This window comes from Apis cerana, linkage group LG5 (assembly GCF_029169275.1).
Source record: "Apis cerana isolate GH-2021 linkage group LG5, AcerK_1.0, whole genome shotgun sequence".
In the NCBI taxonomy this organism is placed as follows: Eukaryota; Metazoa; Arthropoda; class Insecta; order Hymenoptera; family Apidae; genus Apis; species Apis cerana.
Genome location: NC_083856.1, coordinates 4,220,024 through 4,241,382, shown reverse-complemented (window position 1 = coordinate 4,241,382; position 21,359 = coordinate 4,220,024). Strand labels below are relative to the sequence as shown.

At 31.3% G+C, this 21,359-nt stretch overlaps 2 protein-coding genes across 3 annotated transcripts; both read left to right on the top strand.

The window, feature by feature from the left end:
- The first annotated feature begins 1,263 nt into the window (after nt 1-1,263).
- Nucleotides 1,264-15,325, top strand: LOC108001411 (uncharacterized). 2 transcript variants are annotated; one of them, XM_017062407.3, is made up of 9 exons: nt 1,264-4,270; nt 5,136-5,358; nt 6,309-6,795; nt 7,236-9,956; nt 10,261-12,136; nt 12,449-12,562; nt 13,808-14,019; nt 14,286-14,321; nt 14,410-15,325. In XM_017062407.3, the coding sequence occupies exons 2-9, from the start codon at nt 5,318-5,320 to the stop codon at nt 14,716-14,718; spliced, it is 5,796 nt and encodes a 1,931-aa protein (XP_016917896.3). In that variant the 5' UTR covers nt 1,264-4,270; nt 5,136-5,317; the 3' UTR covers nt 14,719-15,325. The 2 variants fall into 2 exon arrangements, with proteins under 2 accessions (XP_016917896.3, XP_061931554.1); XM_062075570.1 differs by lacking the exon at nt 1,264-4,270 and having other exon boundaries at nt 4,330-5,358.
- A 279-nt stretch (nt 15,326-15,604) lies between these two features.
- On the top strand, nt 15,605-18,672 carry LOC108001412 (uncharacterized). Its single transcript, XM_062075572.1, has 5 exons — nt 15,605-16,101; nt 16,436-16,742; nt 17,396-17,551; nt 17,721-17,876; nt 18,469-18,672. The coding sequence occupies exons 2-5, from the start codon at nt 16,695-16,697 to the stop codon at nt 18,613-18,615; spliced, it is 507 nt and encodes a 168-aa protein (XP_061931556.1). The 5' UTR covers nt 15,605-16,101; nt 16,436-16,694; the 3' UTR covers nt 18,616-18,672.
- The last annotated feature ends 2,687 nt before the right edge of the window (nt 18,673-21,359 follow it).

Below are 21,359 nucleotides of genomic sequence, written 5' to 3'. Positions count from 1 at the left end.
CTCGAGTATCGGTCGGATCGAAATGTTCGATTTATTATTATTATTACTTTAATTTTAATAGGAATTTGTTGAGATAATTGTTTATAATTCGGTTGGAGTTGTTTACGTAGAATGATTTTGTTTTTAATTGAAGAAGGAATCGGAAGTGCTGAAAGTTGCAATAACATATGTGTATAATTTATGTGATAAATCGATAAATTTAAATATTTGATCAAATTAATCCTGCAATGATTCTGTTCCTTCGAAATAATTAAATAGTACAGTATTTTTCACGGTATGTTGAAACTGTTAAAAATTCAACAATATAATTTTGGATGATTAACATATTTGAAGCATTGTTAAATAAATTTTATATTTGTAATATTTATGTTATTTTGGAAAAATATAATATGAAAATGAGTATCCTTGTGAAATACTTCAATGTATCGTTGCAGGATTAATTAATGCAGGATCTTTGTAAATTGGTATAATATTCGAATTAATTCATCATTTGTATATAACAAATCATATGTAATGGTATGAATTCTAAGAACTTATATGAGAATTTAATTTTTAATTAATTTTCTAAATTAATCTTGTACATGGAAAATTAAATGATATAATTATTTTGATATTTTGATATTAGTTATACATATTGTACCTTGAAATCAAACTCTGCACTAACATTTGTTAAACTTTTTTTTGCAGATTTAAATATAATTGCAGTAAAAAGATATTTCAAATGCCAGAAAGAATTATTATATTATTTATTGCATCTTTACGTATAATTTTCATCCTCTGAATGAAATTTTCATTTTCCTTGAAGCATATTACATTTTTACGGTACTTTTGAAAAAAATTTATGGTTTGAATGTTTGTGGTTACGTCACTGAAAATTCATTTGACACATATTTGTAGTTTCAGGTCGTAGAAATGATGCATCTCTTTTGTTTAGAATAAATTATAGAATAATATTTTATATATATATATATATACATACTTTTTTTAATTCAGCATCAACTGCAATTATTAGCTAATATTTTCTAGATATATATGAATATATAATGAATATTATTCATTTTATAAAATATTGAAAGATGATTTCATTGTCTAAATTATCTAAAATAAACGTATTGTTATTAAAAAGTAGATAAAGAATAGAATAATAACAAATTTTTATAAGGATAATTTATTGAATAAATTTCTTGAATAAAATTATCATGAATTGAAGTACAGAACATTTGTATTGATAATTATATTTATCTAGATTTAATCGTTTCTTTTTTCTTTTTTTTTTTTTTTTTTAATGTCAAATATTAGTTTTGCTACACTGTTTTAAATTTTCTAAATTTTCACTCTGCAGATTTAATTAAAAAGATACTCTCGTGTAATAAATTTACGAGTATAAGTAATTGAACCGAAGATAAATCTCTTTGCAATTGTTCGGAAACTTTCGTATCGTTGTATAAGTTTCTTAAAATTGGAACATCCAATATAATATTCTTAACGAGAGTTGGTGAATTGTAATTCAATTATCAATCATTTAAATTGAACGTGAATCAAAAGTTTCGTAGCTGTGAACTAACTTTTACACGAGAGTTTAACGCATATCGATGATTCGTTTTAGTAGCTAGTTTCTTGTTACATCAAATTGTTAATTAAAAAATATATAACAAAATTAATTATCGACACTATTCAAAGAAATACACATTTAATAAAATAATTTTACTAGTTCTAAAATAATATAAATAAATTAATCGAACGATTCAACAATCAATGATATTTCCATTCAGAAAAACTATCTTCACACTTTAAAAGAATTCTTTGCTCGTTTTAACCTTTGAAATATCGTTTAATCGAAAATGTTAAAATATATATATATGCATATCCATCCAGATGATTATTCAAAACTTTTAATACATGGTATCGTTATCAATAATCGCCTCTACGATTCCTCGCGTTTATTGGCAATTCAAGGGAATTAATATAAATTGTTCAACTTCTCGAAAGATCGAACATCTTTGCGTCCCTCCTCTCCGCGCTCAGTATACAAAGTTCTCTCTACGAAACTAATCACGACAAAACGGAATCGTCGTTCGTTTCATCCAAGTTTTTTTTCCTTTTTTTTTCTCCGGAAGTTTCACCCAAGTTTTATAATAAATATGTAAAAGTTAATATCGAGGCTTTTAATAACGAAATTCTAACGGAGGGCGCCCCCCTAATTTAATTACGCGAACATGGCGGAACTCCACGGATGAGGATACGATTCGAAAGTTTCCGGTTTCTTTCGAAACTTTTCGCCAAATCTGGATGATAAGTAACTGCTAAGTCGCGGACCAACGATTCCCTTTTTAACGAGACAACTTTCCTCGCCGATCCGGAAAGAGAGCTTTCCCCTTCGCGCCCTTTTAATTACATCCGCAACGTCTCCCGATCGCCTGTATCGGATGCACAAAGCGAAAATGGAAAGGGACTGCCAGTTTTCGAAAGATGAGCTCGGTTGACGAGTTGCATACAAACGGAATGTATTTTAATAACGCGGCTGTAATTAGATCTCTCTCTCGGAAACGTGTGCAACGTTAATGCTTAGATACCGGCAGAATTCGCAGAAATTCCTGAACCAATCTGCTCGAATTGATTAAAAAACATATTTCATTGTGTTTGGACGAAATTTTCATAAATTTATCGAGAGTATGAATATAAATATAATTTGGGGAAACGAGAATATGTAAATATAACGTATTTAAAAATTAGCGAGAGAATGATCCGGATAAGCACACGTGGAAATTTAAAGCAGTCTTGATTAATTATAATAAAGGATCTGTTCCTCGAATAATAGCGTTTAAAGGATTAACAGTTCATGGATTCAGATATTCGCTCGACTAAGAACGACCCAACGTATCTAATCAAATTATGAGATTACGTTCAGAAAGAATGAGGAATAATCAATCGCGTGCAAAAGAAAATATTTTTTGGCCGATGTTCTATAATTTAAAAACCGTGGCGGAAGTAATCGTAAATCGTGCTCGCACACCGAACCAGTTTCCCGATAAATAAATAATATCGGTGAATGAAAAACGTTATCGTACCTAACCGTCATCGAGATTTGAACGAATTTATTTACGCGGCCCCAATAAAACAGACCGGTCTGACGTTAAATCAGATTATCGATCTTCATCGATGACCGCGGTCGTGTGGCAGCAAAAGTGTGACTGCCGCTGTGAAATATACATCACCCTAACCTGGCTTCCTCTTTCGCGTATACACGTATCCAGGCTAAATGTTTTGTCCTGCGTTGGGGCAGTTTCGCGCTTAGGCGCGACGAACTGTCTATAATCGGTTTACGACCGTAAATTCGCTTACATCGATGACTCGTCCCCATTGGCGGCCGAGGAACAGTTACGTTACGGATAACCTGTAAAAATATGATACGGCGAATGGATGGAATGGGAATTTAGAGGATCGGGAACGAAGTAAGGACACCGATCGTTCGAATGCCCAAACGCGGTTTTACGTTCCTTTAAAAGTGGCAAGTCTTGTACCGTAACCGTTGATAATGGTCTTGATGCGAATTCATAGCCTTTTCCTTTATGAACGGACTTATGAATTATGTATTTTATTCAAGTCAAAGCGTTTATCTTTCTTGTCGTTTTTCCCCCTTTTTAACAATGTTTGGCCATTATCATCCCTCGTGGAGAAACTTGCTGCGAATGAACGTCGTAAGATTAAATACGGGCGCGTTATTTTAGTCGCCGGAAATTGAATGTTAAAATGTTACTTACGATGAATTTAATTTATAATTTTTTAATACGGGTATACTGCTACACTTGCATCGAATGATCTTGCTCGATACGTTTATTATAAATTAATCTTAAATGACCGAAATCGTGGAATTAAAATAAAAGAAATTATTCGAGTGGTAGATAACTCAAGGGGGGAGGGAATGATTGGTTAGAATAAATCAATCTATATATTAAAATTCCTTTTCCCTCAGCTTCTGAACCCGGCTCTCCGTTTCCTTCTTATAGGTACAGATCGATCTTAAAATTCTCGTCTCGGTTTGCAATTACGTTGAAAAACTTGAAAAGATTAGCCGTAGGATAATGGCGTCGTTGGAATCGGACGATTTCCCGAACGAGCCGTGCTGTTGCTGCAGTTACAATCCCTTCAAAGACACTTCCAAAGAGTCGGAGATCCAGGACCTCTCGTTTGCCCTGAGGAAGCTCACGATAATGAAGTGTCAGATGAAGAAGTGGCGAATGGAAAGACTTCAGCTCGAGAGCGAAAATAGGTCTCTGAAACAAACCCTCCAGACATTCGGTATCGATGTATGATATTTCGTATCTTTCCCATTCCCCCTTCCCCCCTCTCTTTCTCTCTTTTCCCTCTTCCTTTCTTTCTCTCTCCGCTTCGACTAGCAGGTGGCTCGCGCGAAATTGATTAATTGGAATTCTGTACGGATACCCTTTCGTTCGAGTCTCTCCTCGTTCCCTTATGAATTAGTCGTTTAGTAGGGGGTAGTCGTTCCGTGCAATTAGCGCTGCAAAAAGCAGAACGGGTGAAATTATACACACCGGGTGTCTCGTTAATTTGATTAGCTCGAAATTGTTCCCGTGTTGTCGACAATGCAAATTAATGCCTCGAAATGAATATTAAGACGCTACGGGGATTTATGAGCAATGTATGAGCGGAATATTTTTATAGATATCATTTCGAACTCGAAAGTGATAATATCGACAAGAAAATTGTATTATATTCTGTACATATGGATGGAATTATTCCGTGAAAAAATTCAAAAAATTCCCTCCCCGAAAAGAGTAAAAAAATAACGTCGATTAGAATAGAACGAATAATTTTTCTTACGTCTTTCCCTCCTATTTCCTTCAAAAGTGTAGTAATCTCTCGCTTCCACTATTCTTTTCCATGCTATTTACACAATTTCCCCCTATATATCATGGATTATCACACATTTATCCTACACATCCGGCTGGTAATAGCGATACAAACCGTCTCTTCGAACGGTAGATCCGAAGACTTTCTCGCTTCAAGGATTTTCGCTTGAAAATTCAGAGAGCTCTTTCTTCGAGCTGTATATCGAGATGTGTGCACGTGTACTGTTCCGAATGTTCCTAAAGATTAGATGTGTTTTTGTGTAGGTGTAAATGCGGATGAGATATTGAAGCCCGATCCACTGCTGGTGCACTCCCGGGAAGAAATCGAAAGGCTGCAAAATGCAAACGCGGCGCTCGAAGATAAAGTGAGGGATCTGGAGGAAACTCTCGCCGAACGAGACTGTTGCGACGATCCTGGCGCCACGATTTTCTTCCTCAGGGAGAAGATGAGATATTTTAGGGAGCGTTTCGCGCTTGAAAAGAAAGAGTACTGCTTGCCACTTTCTCTCCCTCGTAAACCTCGTAGATCTCGTTTAATCGTTTCCTATTCCGGTCGGCGAATTATTAGGAAAACGACACGGTACAGGGTGATGCGTTTCGGACGAATTTGCAAATAAATCGGCATAAGTATTTGTGTTTGTTCTAAAAGAAATTTAGAAATTGAAACGTGCTTTCAGTCAGATTTCTTTAATATTTTATAATTTTCTAGTAATGTGTACGGCGTATATATGTTATATATATTCGAAGAGTTAATTAATTAATGAATATTTCAATGTTTTTTCACAAGTATTGTTAAAATTTTTCTTTGGTGTATTCGCACAACGTTCTCGATAAATCTTGTTTGATTCATTCTTAAATGTTTGTATGATTTATTTATGGATTAGATTATGTAAGACGATTGATCTCTCAAAGCTTAGTTTGTGAATGTAATCATTCTTATATTGTTCATTGATATTCGATATTTTATTTCTCTAAATAGATCTATCATTCTTTATTCGCAATCTGTGTTTTTTATTTCTTTTTAATATTCAAATTTATTTACAATATCGATAATCGATGGAAAAAATATACCAAAATATTATAACCTGTTTTAGAAACTAATAAAAATATCAATTTAATTTTTCTTTTTAAACGATCCAGGATAGTTGATCTCTTAGCATATAGTAATACTTGAAAATTCAAAACGCACGATACTTTATCCCAAATCAAATATCATATTAACATAGAATTATCCATTTTATTTCATCTCCTTCAGATAAAATTCAAGTAAAATTCACTATTTTTCGAAACGATCGTTTCCTAGAAATTAAACTCTGAATCAAAACAAGCTGAATTATAAAACTTTAGACCGATCTGAAATTTAAAAAAAAAAAAAATCTCGCATCCCTTCATTTTTTCTAAAAGTGTCAAAGGAACTTTTTCGCCCTTTCTCGACAGATTGCGAGACATGATATCGGAATTGAAGTTGAAATTGGCGCGGACCGAGGAGGACGTCAGCTGCCCGGCGATACATCGTCTAAGGGCGAAGCTTCGTGACCTGATGAAAGGAGAGCCAATCGAGACGTTGGTGTCCATCTCGAAGAGCTGCGAAGATCTGCGTTCCGAGAACGAAAAGCTTAAGACCGAAGTGGCCGATTTGAAACGCGCGTTGGCCCTGTGTGAGCAAAAGATGAAAGATATAGAGGAGCCGAGGGAAGTGAAAGTGGTCGAGACGGTCACTGTGCCTGAATACATCGATATCGAAGATTTGTTGAACAAATTGAATAATTGCGAGCAAACGGTGGCCAATCTGACCAAAGAGTTGGAGGAGAAGAACAATCAAATCGATACGTTGAACAAGGAATTGGAGCAGATGGTCATTTTGAAAAGTCTGGAGGAGCAAATAGCGATAATGAAACAGGATCTCAAGAAGAAAGACGAGAAGGTATAGTGTTGAAAAGCACAAATGGTAGCAAACTTAATGGGGATGAGTTTTTCCTTTGCTGGCTCTTGATTTTTTTTTCTTTCTCTCTCTCTTTCGTTCTCTGTTACGATACGTTGAAGCGTTCGTTTGTCGTTTGAGATGGAAAGTTGCTAAGAATGGAAAGTGCAGGTAACAGGTTAATTAGTATTCAGAGACTTTTTTTTAGAGACAGAGAAAGGTGATGTAAAAAAGACATAGTCGGTGAAAAAAAAAGAATAGTTTTCTTCCTTGTATTTTCTTCTTTTGAAACATCAACGTAATGGAAAAGTTTAGATGCCTTGTTAACTTTATGTGTATAATTAATGCGAAGATTATACGATTTTCATTTGGAAGAAATATTAAAATCTTACTTGTTTATGATTTGTATTCTTTACAAAAAAAGAGACTCCCTCCTCTTTCAGATTTCGGATCTTCTGAACACGTTAAGACAATCAGAGATAAACTTGCTCGGTTTGGAAGGTTTGAAAGCTAAGCTGGAACACCTGGAGCCGGAATTGTACGAACTGAGGGAATCGAAAGGCGAAATAATGGAGGAGTTAAACACGATGCGCGACACATTGAAGGAGAGGAACGATCAAATAATACAGATATTGGAAGACAAGGCTAAGCTGGAGGAATATTACAAGAGCAAGGTTGAGGCGTTAGAGGCGAGGCTCGATGATCAGGCGAGTTTGAACGAGAAGCTCGAGAATCTGAGGAATGAGTTGGAGGAGCAAAGGATAAAGAACAAAGAACTCGAGGCGTGTTGCAAGGACATGGATGTCCTCGAGATGAAGCTATCAGAGTTGGAGAAGGAGCTGGAGGATAACAGAGGCGAGCTCGAGAGATTGCAAAAGGAAAATTTGGATCTGAAGAATGAGATAGAGGTGGAAAGGATGGAGAACGATAAACTTCGCGACCAGTTGGAAGAGTCGAAAAAGTTGAAGGAGGACAACGAAAATTTATGGGCTGAGCTCGAACGGTTGCGAGGCGAGAACGATGATTTGATGGGACAGAAGAAGGCGCTCGAGGATTTAAATAAACAGTTAAACGAGGATAACGAGAGCATGAAGCGAACGATGGGCAATTTGGAGACGCAAATCGACGATCTCTCGAATAAATTGAGCAACGTGGAGCGAGAACGGGACGCGTTGCTGGACGAGAATGAGAGTGTGAAGAGGGAGCTGGAACGAACGTTGACGGAGAACGAAAATCTGAAAACGGAATTGGACAAGGCCGATGAACAACTCGACAAACTGAAAACGGAGAAGAACGAGTTGCAGAGGAACTTGGACGCGATGAAACTCGAGAATGAGACGTTGAAGGAGGATGTAAAGGCTTTGAAGGACGACCTTGAAGAGTCGAAGAGAGAGGTAGACGAGATGAAAGCGGCCGGTGATGCGTTAAAGGATAAGGAGGAGTTAAAGGACGTGGAGTTTCGAGAACTGCAACAAAATATGCAGAACTTGAAGACCGAAAATGGCGAGTTGAAGAAAGAAAACGACGATTTGAAAACGAGAACTTCGGAATTGGAACACAAGTTGGACAACGCTAAGAAAGAATTGGACAAAGTGGAGTCGGAGAATGCCGATTTACGTGCTAAAATCGATAATTTGGAAAGGGAATTGGAAAAAAACAAGAAAGAGATCGAGCAATTGAAATCAGAGATATCTACGTTGAAGGATGCTCTCGATAAATGTGTGGACGAGATGGAAAAACTGAAGGTAGAGAACGAGAAGCTTAAGACGGAGGACATGAAGGTCGAAGCGACCTGGTTGGACGAAAATGTGAATTTGAAAGCTAAAAACACGGAATTGGAAGAAAATTTGGCCAGCACTGTAAAGGAATTGGACAAAATGAGATCGGAAAACGCCGATTTACTCAACGAGTTGAATCGTTTGAAGCAGGAATTGGAAAATGGTAGAAAGGAGATCGATCAATTGAAATCCGAGATAGCTTCTCTGAAAGACGCTCTCGAGAAGTGTGTTGACGAGATAGAAAAGCTAAAAACTGAGAACAAGGATCTTAAATCGGAAGTTCAAGGCTTGGAATCTGAAAGGGATCGCTTGACGAACGAAGTTGCCGATCTGAAACCAAAAATTTCAGAACTGCAAGAAAAATTAACCGAGGCTAGCAAAAAGTTGGATGAAGCGAAAGTAGAAGATAGCGATTTGCGTGCTGAAGTGGATCGTTTGAAAAAGGAATTGGAAAATGCTGGGAAGGAGATCGATCAATTGAAAACCGAGATGAGCTCTTTGAAAAACGGTCTTAACAAATGTGTGGAGGAGATGGAAAACTTGAAAAATGAGAACAACGAGTTGAAATCTCAAGTTCATGGACTTAGGGGCGAGGGGGACAGTTTAGCCAGTGAATTAACTAACATGAAGGACGAAAATTCTACTTTGAAAGATGAGAAAGATCGATTGAACAAGCAATTGGCGGAGAATAAGACGGAAAATGAAAGATTGAAAAAGCAGAATGATGAATTAGAAAGTGAGAATACGAAGGTAAAAAATGAGTTGGAATCTTGCAAGAATGAAAATAACAATTTGAAAGACGAAAATAACAAATTGAAGGACGAACTTGAAAAATTACAAGAACAATTGAAATCGTTGAACGATGAAACGAATAAATTAAAAAGCGAGCTCAAGGAAACTGAAGATAAAATTCAGATTTTGGAATCGCAGTTGTCGCGTGCACGAAGCGAGAACGAGAAATCGCAAAATGAATTGACGGTTTTGAGAAACGAGATGAACGAATTAAAAGCTAAATTAGATAGAGAAATGCTCGACAATACAAATATGCGAAACGCTTTGAAAATATTGGAGGATCAAGTGCAAGATTTGAATAAGAAACTGGACAACTGTAGAGCGGAGAACGACGATTTGAAACAGGAAAATAAAGATCTTAAAGCGAAGTTATCGGAGACGGGAGAAGTTGTATTGAATTTGAAGACGGAATGTGATAATTTGAAAGAAGATATTATCAATTTGCAGAAAACAATCGAACAACTGAAACAGAAAATCGCTGATCAGGAAGCGGAGATAGACCATTGGAAAGTGGAGCATTGTAAATTCGAATTGGATAATGAAAAATTAAAAGCTGATCTCGAGAAAATGTTGAAAGATTTAAGCGAATGTCAGGTAAAATAAATTATTTGCTTAGCAAGTGAATATAAATTTAATTTCATTTAATATATTATTATTTATTATTATTATCATTTAATATATTATTATTTATTATTGTTTATATATATTCATGGGAAATATTATATTTCATATAAAATATTTTCATCGTGACTAAATAAAATTTTTATGAAAATCTTTAAGAGAAAAATTTTCAAAATATCGATACGAGTTTTCATTCTTTCTAAACTAAAATTAATATTACACACTATATACATATCACATAGAAAACGTTTTCAAATTTAATATTAAATTTTTACAGACTGCGAAAAAAGCTATTGAATCGGATCTGATCAAACTGAAAAACGAGAAAGACGATCTGAATAAAAAATTGACCGATTTAACGTCGCAATTGGACCAACAGAAGAAAACATTGGAAGCGGAAAAATCGGCCAAAGATAAGAGTGATATACAAATCGCTTCCTTGAATTCCGAACTAGAAGCGTTGAAGATAGAATTAGAAAAATTGAGAGCGGATAACAGCAAGTACAGAAGCGACATAGACGATCTAGGAAAACAACTGGCATCGGCGAAGAACGAGTTGAGTGATTGCAGAGAGGAAATCTTTGTGTTGAAAAACGCCAATAGCGCGTTAAAGTCCGAATTGGAACCTCTGAGGAGTTTGAAGGATGATTACAATAGATTGACAACCGAATTGGACGGTCTGAAATCTGAGAACACGAAACTTCTTCAAGACAAGAGAAGTTTGGAGGACGAGTTCGGGAAATTGAGAGGAGAGGGTGATGGGCAGAGGGTGGAGATCGACAGATTGAAGACGAATTTGGACGCGGAGAAAACGGCCGCGGAAAAATTAAGATCGGATCTTCAAAGTTGCAAGACTGAAAATGATAAATTGCAATCGCAAATCAACGAGATGAAGAGGAATCTGGATAAAATGGAAACGGAGAATGATCGTTTGAAGAGGGAGCTCGACGAGTCGAAGAAGAAGCTCGAGGATATGGAGGCAAAGATGAAGTCTCTGGAAAATCAGTTAACGAATTTATCAGCGGAGAAAGAAGAATTGGTCAAGGAACTCTATCGTACGCGTGAAGATTTGAACAATCTCAGAAACGAATTGGAGAAACAAACGGCTGTCAAAGATACAATGGCAAAGGAATCGACCAATCTGAAAGAGGAGTTGAAAGCGTTGAAGGAGGAATTGAATAAGACTCGTGATGAAAATGACAAGCTGAAGAACGAGAATGACAAGCTGAATGCGGAAATAGCAAAATTGAATAAACAATTGGACGCATTGAAAGATGAAAGTGCGAATCTGAAGAATGAGATCGAGAATCTGAACGAGAGGAACACGGAATTGTCTAAAGAATTAACCGTGGTGAAAGATAATTTGAAGGGCATGGAGACTCAATTGAACAATCTGAAAAAAGAGAATGACGATTTGAAAAATAAAATCGATACTCTCGAGGACTCGATACAGGAGGTTGATAATTTGAAGAAACAGTTGGAAGAGGCTCAAAAGGAATTGGATAAGCCGAGCCCGGAATTGGATGCATTAAAATCAGTCAATAAAAAATTGCAGGATGATTTAGATAATGCGAAAAACGAATCGTTAAATTTGAAGAATGATTTGGATAATTTGCGAAACGATTACAATAATTTGCAAAACGATTACAATAATTTGCAAACTGAACTTGCTAATCTGAAAGAGGAGAGAGATACATTTAGAGAACGTGCTGCCGCGTTGGAAAAAGATCTGGTCAGGGTGAAGAGGGAAAATGACGAATTGAAAGATCAAAACACGACACTTAGAACAGAATTAGACGATTGCCAAGAGGAGAATAATAGGTTGCTTAAAGAATTGGAGAAGCTGAAGTCGGAGAATGTGAAATTGCAAGACAACTTGATCAATGCGAAAAGCGAAGCGGATAGATTAAAAGAAGATTTGAACAAATTGAAAAAAGATTATACCGACTTGCGGGTCGATTTGACCAAGGCGAGGGAAGACAGAGACATAAGAAAGGAAAAGGATATGGAGCTGGACAAAGAGATTGACGAGTTGAAGGCCACAAATGCAAAATTGAAAAGCGATTTATACGATTGCCAGAAAGAGAACGAAAAATTGCGCAAACAACTGACTAAATTAAAAACAGAAAATGACAAACTGAAAAAAGCTTTAGGTATGATAATTAATACAGTAGCGTTTCAATTATTTGAAATTTTCAATGCTGCAAATTTGGTAGCGACAGAGATCTATCTTTGCAAATTCGAGCAAAGATTATACAATATTAATAAAAAAATCGGGATGAGGATTTTTATTAATTCCACGTATATTTTTTTCTTCCTTTTATAGATATTGTATTTATTAATGTTATTTAGAAATGAACGAGATCACTCGATAAATTTGGTTTTCCAATTTTTAGAAAAATATCTCCAAAATGAAAAAATTATTTTCTAGGAATTATTCATTGTATATATATGTGTGTGTGTAGATAAAGATTTGGATCAAAAAGAGACAGAAATCGACAAAGACATTCTGGATGATTGCAGCGAGTATATTGAAGCAAACAAAATACTGCGGAAAAATTTTGAAAATCAGTTAAAAGGTATAAAGAATAGAATAAAGATTTCGAATGTGCATATGTTATATATGTTATAAGAATTTATTTTTGTCGCTTTATTGCTTCTTCATTATCATTATTAATTGAGATTATTTATAATTTTTAATCGTTCACAATATCTGATTCATTTGAATATAGACTCGAAAAAATATTTATCGTATGTACCATTATATTTCTTTTCTTTTTGTAGAATTATAGAGTTCGTTTTATAAAGTTTTCTTTTTATAAGTTAAAATATATATTCAAATCTTATATTTAGTTTCTAATTCTGTTAATTAATTCAAATAAAAACGAAGATTTTCTCTTTTAAAATTTTTAACATCTCTTAAATAGCGTTAAAGCAACGATACTATTTAAAATTTCTTCATTTTAAATATTTATAAATACCTATTTTTATCTTCTATTTTATATCTATTTTTATTAACGTTACCACGTACGTACATATTATAAATAATTTTTTTTATTGAAAGATAAAAATAAGAATTCATATATAGTTCAAAGTTGAACAATTTTTATCTGTCATTGACTCGCACTAATCTATGTGTATATACATATTACATGTACATACATGCAGTATATATACATATTTTGTACATGGTAATAAGTTTGACGTAATACCATGCTAATTAATTTGATCAGAATCGATCGATTAGGCGATTAGAAAACGTATTACACGTATTATCTTCGAGTGCGTGTAAGTATATCCATGTTTTAATCGCAGTTTACAATATCTGGCTAAACGTATCAGCATATTACTAGCTTAATATTACGAAGCTTATGATAAGACATTAAACGATCCTATGGTTCAAGCTGAAAGCAACAAATTATACACGCGAATTACCGGATGTACGAAAATTAAAAAAAACATATCGAACATTGAAATTATTAAAATTAAACATTGTATTGTTTGGTCGACTAAGAATAATAAAAAATAGGAGATTGTTATTCATATAATCAGGATAAAAATCAAAATAATAAGGAATAAAAAATAATTTAAGTTTTTAATGAATTAACATTTTGAAAAATAAAGATTTTAAAATTTGAGAAGATGTAATAATACAAATATTGTTTTCAAATATTTTCCTGTATCTTGAAGATTTATATATACATATTTGATAATAGTTTTACTTTTTCATTGAGTTACATTTAAAAAAATTATATTTTTCATCTTTAATTTCTTTTTTTAAATTATAAAATACAAAATATATGTTTTTTCCTTATTTAAAATAGGTGTACAACGTCTTCGAGATTACATTAATTATTTAGACGGTAAGGGTGCAGAACCTAAAATGGCGGATAAATTGGAAGAATCAGAAATGAATAATCCAATAAATACAACAAAGGATATTGAGGATTTGTTGAAGATGTCTCAAAATTTAAGTATCAATATTAATAAGGCGGAACAAGAAATACAAAATCTTGCTAAATTATTAAAACCTGTGGTATGTGCAATATTCACGATAAATCAAAAATTATATTTTATTTAATTTTATTTTATTACATTATATTTTAAATAATTAATAGTCATTTCAAAAACAATATATAACAATATAATTTACAAAATGACACATATTATTATTTAAATATTTAAATGTAATATTTAATTATAAAAAATATCTATTAAATTTATTCATATATTATCGATATTTACAATATTAAAAAAATATAATACATTTAACATATAATTTAATTATTTTGATATATTCAGGAACTTGGTGCCTTCGATCCTGATGGTTGGTTAAATGTAAGTGCAGAAATAATATTTCATTAAACATCATAATCTATGAATTATATATTCGTCTGAATGCCTTGTTTATCGCGTTTCATTTCAGTCGTTGACACTTACGCAATTGGCAGAACTTCATGACAAGATATGTGAATTGACATCAGACATGGTGCAACAAGATTCCAAAGCTGTCCCATGTGAAGCATCTCAACGATCAGAGAATTCGACGGATGTTTTGAACAAACGTATAGCTGCTTTGCAGAAACAGATTGCGGAAAAGCAAATGGAGGCAGGATGGAAGCTTCAGGAGCTGAAGAGAGCTCTTAGAAATGAGCAGGCTAATTTAATTCGATTGTCCAATGAGATGAATTTGGAGAGACAACGCAATTTTAATCTTCAATCTAGGATGGATTAATCTTCTTGTTTGAAGAGATGTAATTTTCTTTTCAAACAATTATGTTTTCCAAAATATTTCACCGATCGGCATGTATTTGATCTTTATTACTTATGATTATATCGATAAGTCTGTGTAAGTATGAATCATATATCATCAATTATATATCTGTACTTCGTCCAATAACATAGTAATCATCGATGTAAGTGTATATAAATGAAAAGTAGAGATTTAAATTTTTTCATACATAACTGTTTCAATTTTTCTATTTGTTTATACTTGTGTATATCTAGTAATAAATTTATAAATTCTAGTGACTCATATCTATAAGAAATGACACACACATTAAAAGAGGAGTCATACCAAACAATATTCCAGAAAGAACAGTGATTTAGAATACTTTGAAAAAATGTTCCTTTTGAACACAGTTTACTAAACTTATCAAAATAATCTTTACGTTTACAATTCTTTTACAATTATTGGAAGAGGTTTTATTCAGAATTAATGATGAATTATATTTAAGAGACTATACATACCTACATTAAATTAAATTATAATGATTTATATACAGCACAAACCATACGTATATATAACAATGATATATTTGGAATAAGAAATGATTATTAAATGCCAAACATCTTTTCCCTCTCCTCCTCTTATACGGAACATGTTTGCCAACACGTTCATATTTTTCAATCGTTCAAATCCATCCAGAATTTATCCAGAAAATATCGTTCTGGACAATCAAGCTGCTTCGCCATCGAATAAATTACTTCTATTCCAGTAATTTAATCGCGTCGCACCGGTTACATTCTAATTAATGAAGCGCGGAAGAGGAGAAGGAGGAAGAGGAAACGAGAGGAACAGGAAGAAAAACCGTGGCCGGGGCCAATAACGAGCAACGTTCTGGAAAACAGTTACGGCTAATAACGGCCAATAGATTCGGCGTGGCCGCATTTGCTCGATTTCGCGCGCGACAACGCGATTTCCTGTTTCGTTTTGTGCCGCGGTGTTGTTCGATCGAGATTAATTCAATTGCATCGTGGACCGCATCCACTCCCACGACTTTATCAGGGAAACGGTCGATGCGGCTCGTGCGTGCACACCACGGCCGGATACCATTGGCAAAGAGTACGCATATAATTGAAATGCGCGGCTAGATCAAGTGGTAAATGAATTGACGAAATCCATTTAGCCGTATGCCCGCTCAGTCGGAATTGGAATAAGCTCGTGAAGCGTCCATCCTTGTAACCTGGTGTATTATCGAAGTGACGCTGCGTTGACATATTCCATCCTTTGGAAAGTGAAGCGAGCACGTTTTTCATTTAGAAAGAAAATCTTGATCTTGATTGATTAATATCGAGAATATTATTCGATGGGTATATTGTGGGAACGTTGATACAGGTTCGTATTTTCGAAACTTTCTTCTCCATTGATCCTATCCTTTGGATTTGGGCACAATTCGTTTAGGAAATCTTGAATCGATTGGTCATCGTGATCGATATGAAAAAGTATGTATATACTTTTGACTTTAATATTGATGTTTTTAAAAATTTAAAAATTGAAATTATTATTTTTAACGATAATCTGTAACCAAAAGAATTTATTATTCGTAAGAAACTTTTTTCTTTGTAAAATAATTAATAAATTGTTTTAAATATTTTATGTTTAGAATTTTAGAAAATTTCAAAAAAATTCTAATAATTCTAATAATAATTTTATTTGTGTTTTTATGTAGATCTCACTTCGTGATTTGTTAACAATATATACATATATACAATAATACAAATAGTTATATAAAAACGAGATGTTTTAAAATGCTTGTTATTCTTTCGTGTCAGTAATTACACGAGACAATGATTTCTGATAAAATCACGAATCCAATCACGTTATATTCTCAGATTTTTTCCTATAAACTTAATAAATAAAAAAAAACAGTGTTTAATGATAAATTGAAGTACTTGTGTATCAGAATACAATACGTTTTGTGGATCAAAATGTTTTTGTGGTTGTTAACAGTTTGTATGTTACAATGCACGGTACAGGTAAATATATTTAATTAATTTTTTATTATAAATAATTTATACAATATATGTTATATAAAAATAAATTTCCTATGAAACATTATATTTTGTTAAAAAAAATGATATAGGAATAAAATATAATAATAAAATGTCAGTTTTTATATTTAATTTTAATAAAATATTTGATAATTTAAATTATATAATTTTTTTTTTCTTTTTTTTTATATGTATAATGTTGACAATCTACATATAAAATATCTATTAATTTCTCAATGCTTGATTGAAGTACTCCATTAAATTAGAATTATTAAAAATATTAAATTTTTGTTTCGTTTTTCATCTTGAAAGTGAACTATAAAACTTGATAATAAAATTTATCTATTACAAAGTGTTATATAATATATTTATAGATTTTTGTTCTGATACGATGATCATAAAGTATTTGTATTTTGTTATGTTTTGAAAGATCTTAAAATTTATATTGTTACTATAATTTATCACAAATATCAATGATCATAATTATTTGTACTATTTAAAAGAAAAGAAATATACTATCAAAAAGAAAGAAATATATTTTTTATAACAAAACTTTTATTCATATTTACATATTACTGTTCTAATAAAAAAATTTTTTAGTCTTCAATATAAAAAATAATTTTTATTATTGATAAAAGGCAGCTTACGAGATAGTGTTCGAAGATTCTGAATGTTTCGATATAAACGAAAAATATATAAAGGAATGTGAAATAAATATAGAATACGATAGTACATATGGATCCAAAATGATTTCATATCTGGAAATCCTTGAAATTCCTGAAAATTCTATCAAAGTACGTATTGTTACTCGTAATATAATAAATAAAAATATATCTTGAAAGGTTGAATAAGAAAATAAGATTGATAAATTGAATATACTGTAGCAAATTTTAATTGTATTTTATATCCAGATAAAAAATTATTCGAATCATTCATTCTTATCGTCATTTTTTTTTCTCATAGGTGGAAATTGATACGTTCTCCACTCAAATGGGTGAATATACACTTCCTATGCCACTTCGTATAGAAGGTTATTTATGTGACTTTGTAAAAGAAAAAGATTCTATGGGATACTTATTTATGAAGTCAGTAAATATAAACACTTGTCCTCCGACACCAGTATGTAAATATTTTAATTATTAAAAATATAAAATATATTAAAACATATATATATATAGAGTAAAGTATTAAAATTATAATAGAATCATGATTAATCTTTAATCTCAATTTTTTCGAGTTTATTGATACAAATGAAAAATGATTTGAGACACACAGAAGCACAAATATAAATATAATTTAATTAAATGAACAAAATAAGTATTCGTATGTAGATAGATTAGATGTGATTATATTGTCAATAAGAATTTTTTTTTATGTAAAAAAGAGAAACAAATCTGTATTCTATGACAAATTTTTGAAACTCATATTTTCTATTATTTATTATATACATATATTATATATTATGTTAGATTATATTTAAAAAAAACAAAAGAATATTTAATTTATTATATAATATTGTTATTTAAAAAAATCTATGTTAATTTTTTGGAATATTCTATAAACGAATTAGTTCTAAATATATATATTTTTATATCTTAAATAATAAACTATTATTATTTTATTATAATAATACCGAAATGAATACAGATTTTATATTATAAATATTTTAACAGGAATTAATTAACCATTATTTAAATCTATTTCATTTCAGGGAATTTACGAACAAGAAGGATTTGTAATTGACAATATGGATTCTTTACCACCTTCATTTCCGGAAGGTCATTATTTATTAAATTCGACGTTATCATTTAATAATATCGTATTATTGCGTATTAATTTATATATAAGAATATATTAATTAATTATCAAAACATAATTGAAAATATCAAAATAAATGTTCATTTTTAACAGCATACATTAATTAATATTTCGAATGTTTTTATTATCTTTATAAATATATAAAGATTTCATAGCATATTTGACAATAAATTAAAAAAATGCCTCGGTAAAGTTAACGATAGGTGTGCCAGTACATTTAATTACATAGTTGCGTGTTTGTAACGTATACTTGATAGAATTATCTCCAGCGATCAAGAGATTATTTTTCAGGATTAAAATAATAACAATTCATATATAATGGCATTATTAAATGAGTTATTATATTAGCACAAGATGGTGTGCTTATGTAAGCGAATTCAATAGAAATTGAAGTTATATTAATATTTCTTCGTGAATTTTATATAAATATTTTTTAATTTTATTAATTCAAGAATCATAGAAAAATAATTAAATAAGTTTGAATATTTAGATATTCAAGATCATTGCTGATAATATAATGTAATAGAATATTGAAACATTTTAACTTTATTGATTCATCCAACTTTAAAATAGATATTAATGAACGTATTTCATGTGAAAGTTTCGACAAGTTAAAGTGTATGTTTCTCGATTAATCAATCAAATGTGGCTTATGTAATTTTATTCTAATCTCACTATTATTTTATATAAGAAATGAGAAAAATTTACATGATAAAAATAATAAAATTATTTGCACACAGTGCAAATAAATATCGAACAAACAGTTATGCATAAGATACAAACATATGAACAATTATGCATACGTAGAGAACATATTAACCCTTTCGTTGTTGATACATATATTATGCATATATTTACGTACAACAAAGTCTTTCAATTGTGTACATGCATGACGTGTTGCGTTGGCACATTTGTGAAACATAAGTTAACAAACAATCCTACAAATTGAAATTGAACAATATAGAAATTGAAAAAGTTTCATCTCATTGGAACACTTGATTCTATCTGATTTTGGCAAGTTTGATAAAAAACATTAAGTTATATGAAAAAACTACTACGAGGATATACTATCATTCAACAAAATTATTAATTTAATTATGTGAAGTAATTATATGAATTCATGGTTACACGAACTAAAGATTATGGTTGTAAATATAATAGTTAAAGATTTGTTCGAGATTCTTGATTGTCATTGATGCTTGGAAACAATTTAATCTGGACAAAATGTGGTAGTGTTTATACTAATAATGGTCGTTTTACATCCATTCTGTGAGTACGGTTACTCTATTATGGAGGGATTTCAGGCACTCATACGAAGCAAAGCTCCGGATGTACCGTGGATCCACTGCATAATTCATGGAGTTCTGGTCTTGCATCAATGTATCTGGGCTCTTCGGCGAATCTGGACCTGGTACAAGTAGTGAATTTTTAAAATACAAAATTTATAGAAACTCGGTTACCGAAGACAGGACTTTTCGAAGTACTATTCGAGGAGATATGTGTGGAACGAACACGTAACTTTGTTCTACTAGCGTAATCTACCTTTGGTTGTCACATGACAATGTACCATGCTGTGAATTACAAGTTATGATAGAAACTTTATAACCTATTACGAGGTGGAAGAACTTGGAATATATCGGATACTAAATTTTTAACACATTATCATATATGCATTTTCATATCATATGATTATCATATATGATTTGTTTCAAGAGGTTGAATACTCTGAATGTTCTGTTTTGAAAATTTTGAAAATGTTAAAGAAAGATTTTAACATTCAGATGAAAAAGAAGAGACAATGATAAAGAAGAAGAGTGAAAATCATTATTACGATTACGTTTTCCTTCATTGTAGTATATAATGTGTAATAAAATTTCCTTTTTCTATAACATAAAATCAATTTGATTTGAATAATATTTAAAAAATATTTTGGAAAGAAAATATTAAGAAATTCTTATTCAATGATTTCTTTAAAAAAAGAAAATTAAGATATTTTGCAATAATATAGAGAAAACAAAATTTGACAATCTAGAACTATTAAACTACATATAACAAACAATCTTTACTATTAAAGAATAAATAATTGTTGCAAAATACTAAATAACATATAATGATATTAATGTTCAATCTATAGTAAAGAGATTTTTATATATATTATGTTGTTTAATTTACACTCATTGATAAATATATCATTAAATTCTGTTTAACTAACCTCGTGAACCTTTAGATACGCAATCGTATGTTGAACTAGTCCAAACCGATTCATCTTGTATTGGTACAAATAGTGTAATTTATCTTAAAATGAATGAAAGTTTATTTCTTTTTCGATGTTTATTATGATTTGCTAATTACATTACGTGAGGAATCTTTGTCTTTAGATTAATGCAGATATTTTTTCAACATTTGATCAACATTTAATTTCTAAAATATTTTATTCGAATTAAATATATCGTAATTCATGTAAAAACAGATTTATTTTGTTATTTTTAAAATTATTTAAAAAATAGGTCTTTGAAAAATTTTGATTAATTTTGACAAATTTGATATATTAATCTTTCTTCTATCAATCATAAAAAATATTTATTTATATATTTATTATCGGAAATATTATTACATTTTATCATACAAAGAAAAGATAGTTTTTATTTTTGAATTAATGAGAACAATAAAGAAAAATTCTTTATTATTTATTGTAATAAGAAGAATTATTATTCCTAATATTTTGATATGAAATTATAATTTTTTCTCAAAAAGAGATCATCAGAATGTAACATCTGATATTCA

What these genes read in the sequence shown, in the direction of transcription:
- LOC108001411 (XM_062075570.1), top strand. Translation starts at nt 5,120, where the DNA reads ATGTGTTTTTGTGTAGGTGTAAATGCGGATGAGATATTGAAGCCCGAT. An exon ending in TCAAGAAGAAAGACGAGAAG is followed by an intron (nt 6,796 to 7,235) that starts GTATAGTGTTGA and finishes CTCCTCTTTCAG; the next exon opens with ATTTCGGATCTTCTGAACAC. An exon ending in ATCCTGATGGTTGGTTAAAT is followed by an intron (nt 14,322 to 14,409) that starts GTAAGTGCAGAA and finishes GTTTCATTTCAG; the next exon opens with TCGTTGACACTTACGCAATT.
- LOC108001412 (XM_062075572.1), top strand. Translation starts at nt 16,695, where the DNA reads ATGTTTTTGTGGTTGTTAACAGTTTGTATGTTACAATGCACGGTACAG. An exon ending in TTCCTGAAAATTCTATCAAA is followed by an intron (nt 17,552 to 17,720) that starts GTACGTATTGTT and finishes TTTTTCTCATAG; the next exon opens with GTGGAAATTGATACGTTCTC. An exon ending in ACACTTGTCCTCCGACACCA is followed by an intron (nt 17,877 to 18,468) that starts GTATGTAAATAT and finishes ATTTCATTTCAG; the next exon opens with GGAATTTACGAACAAGAAGG.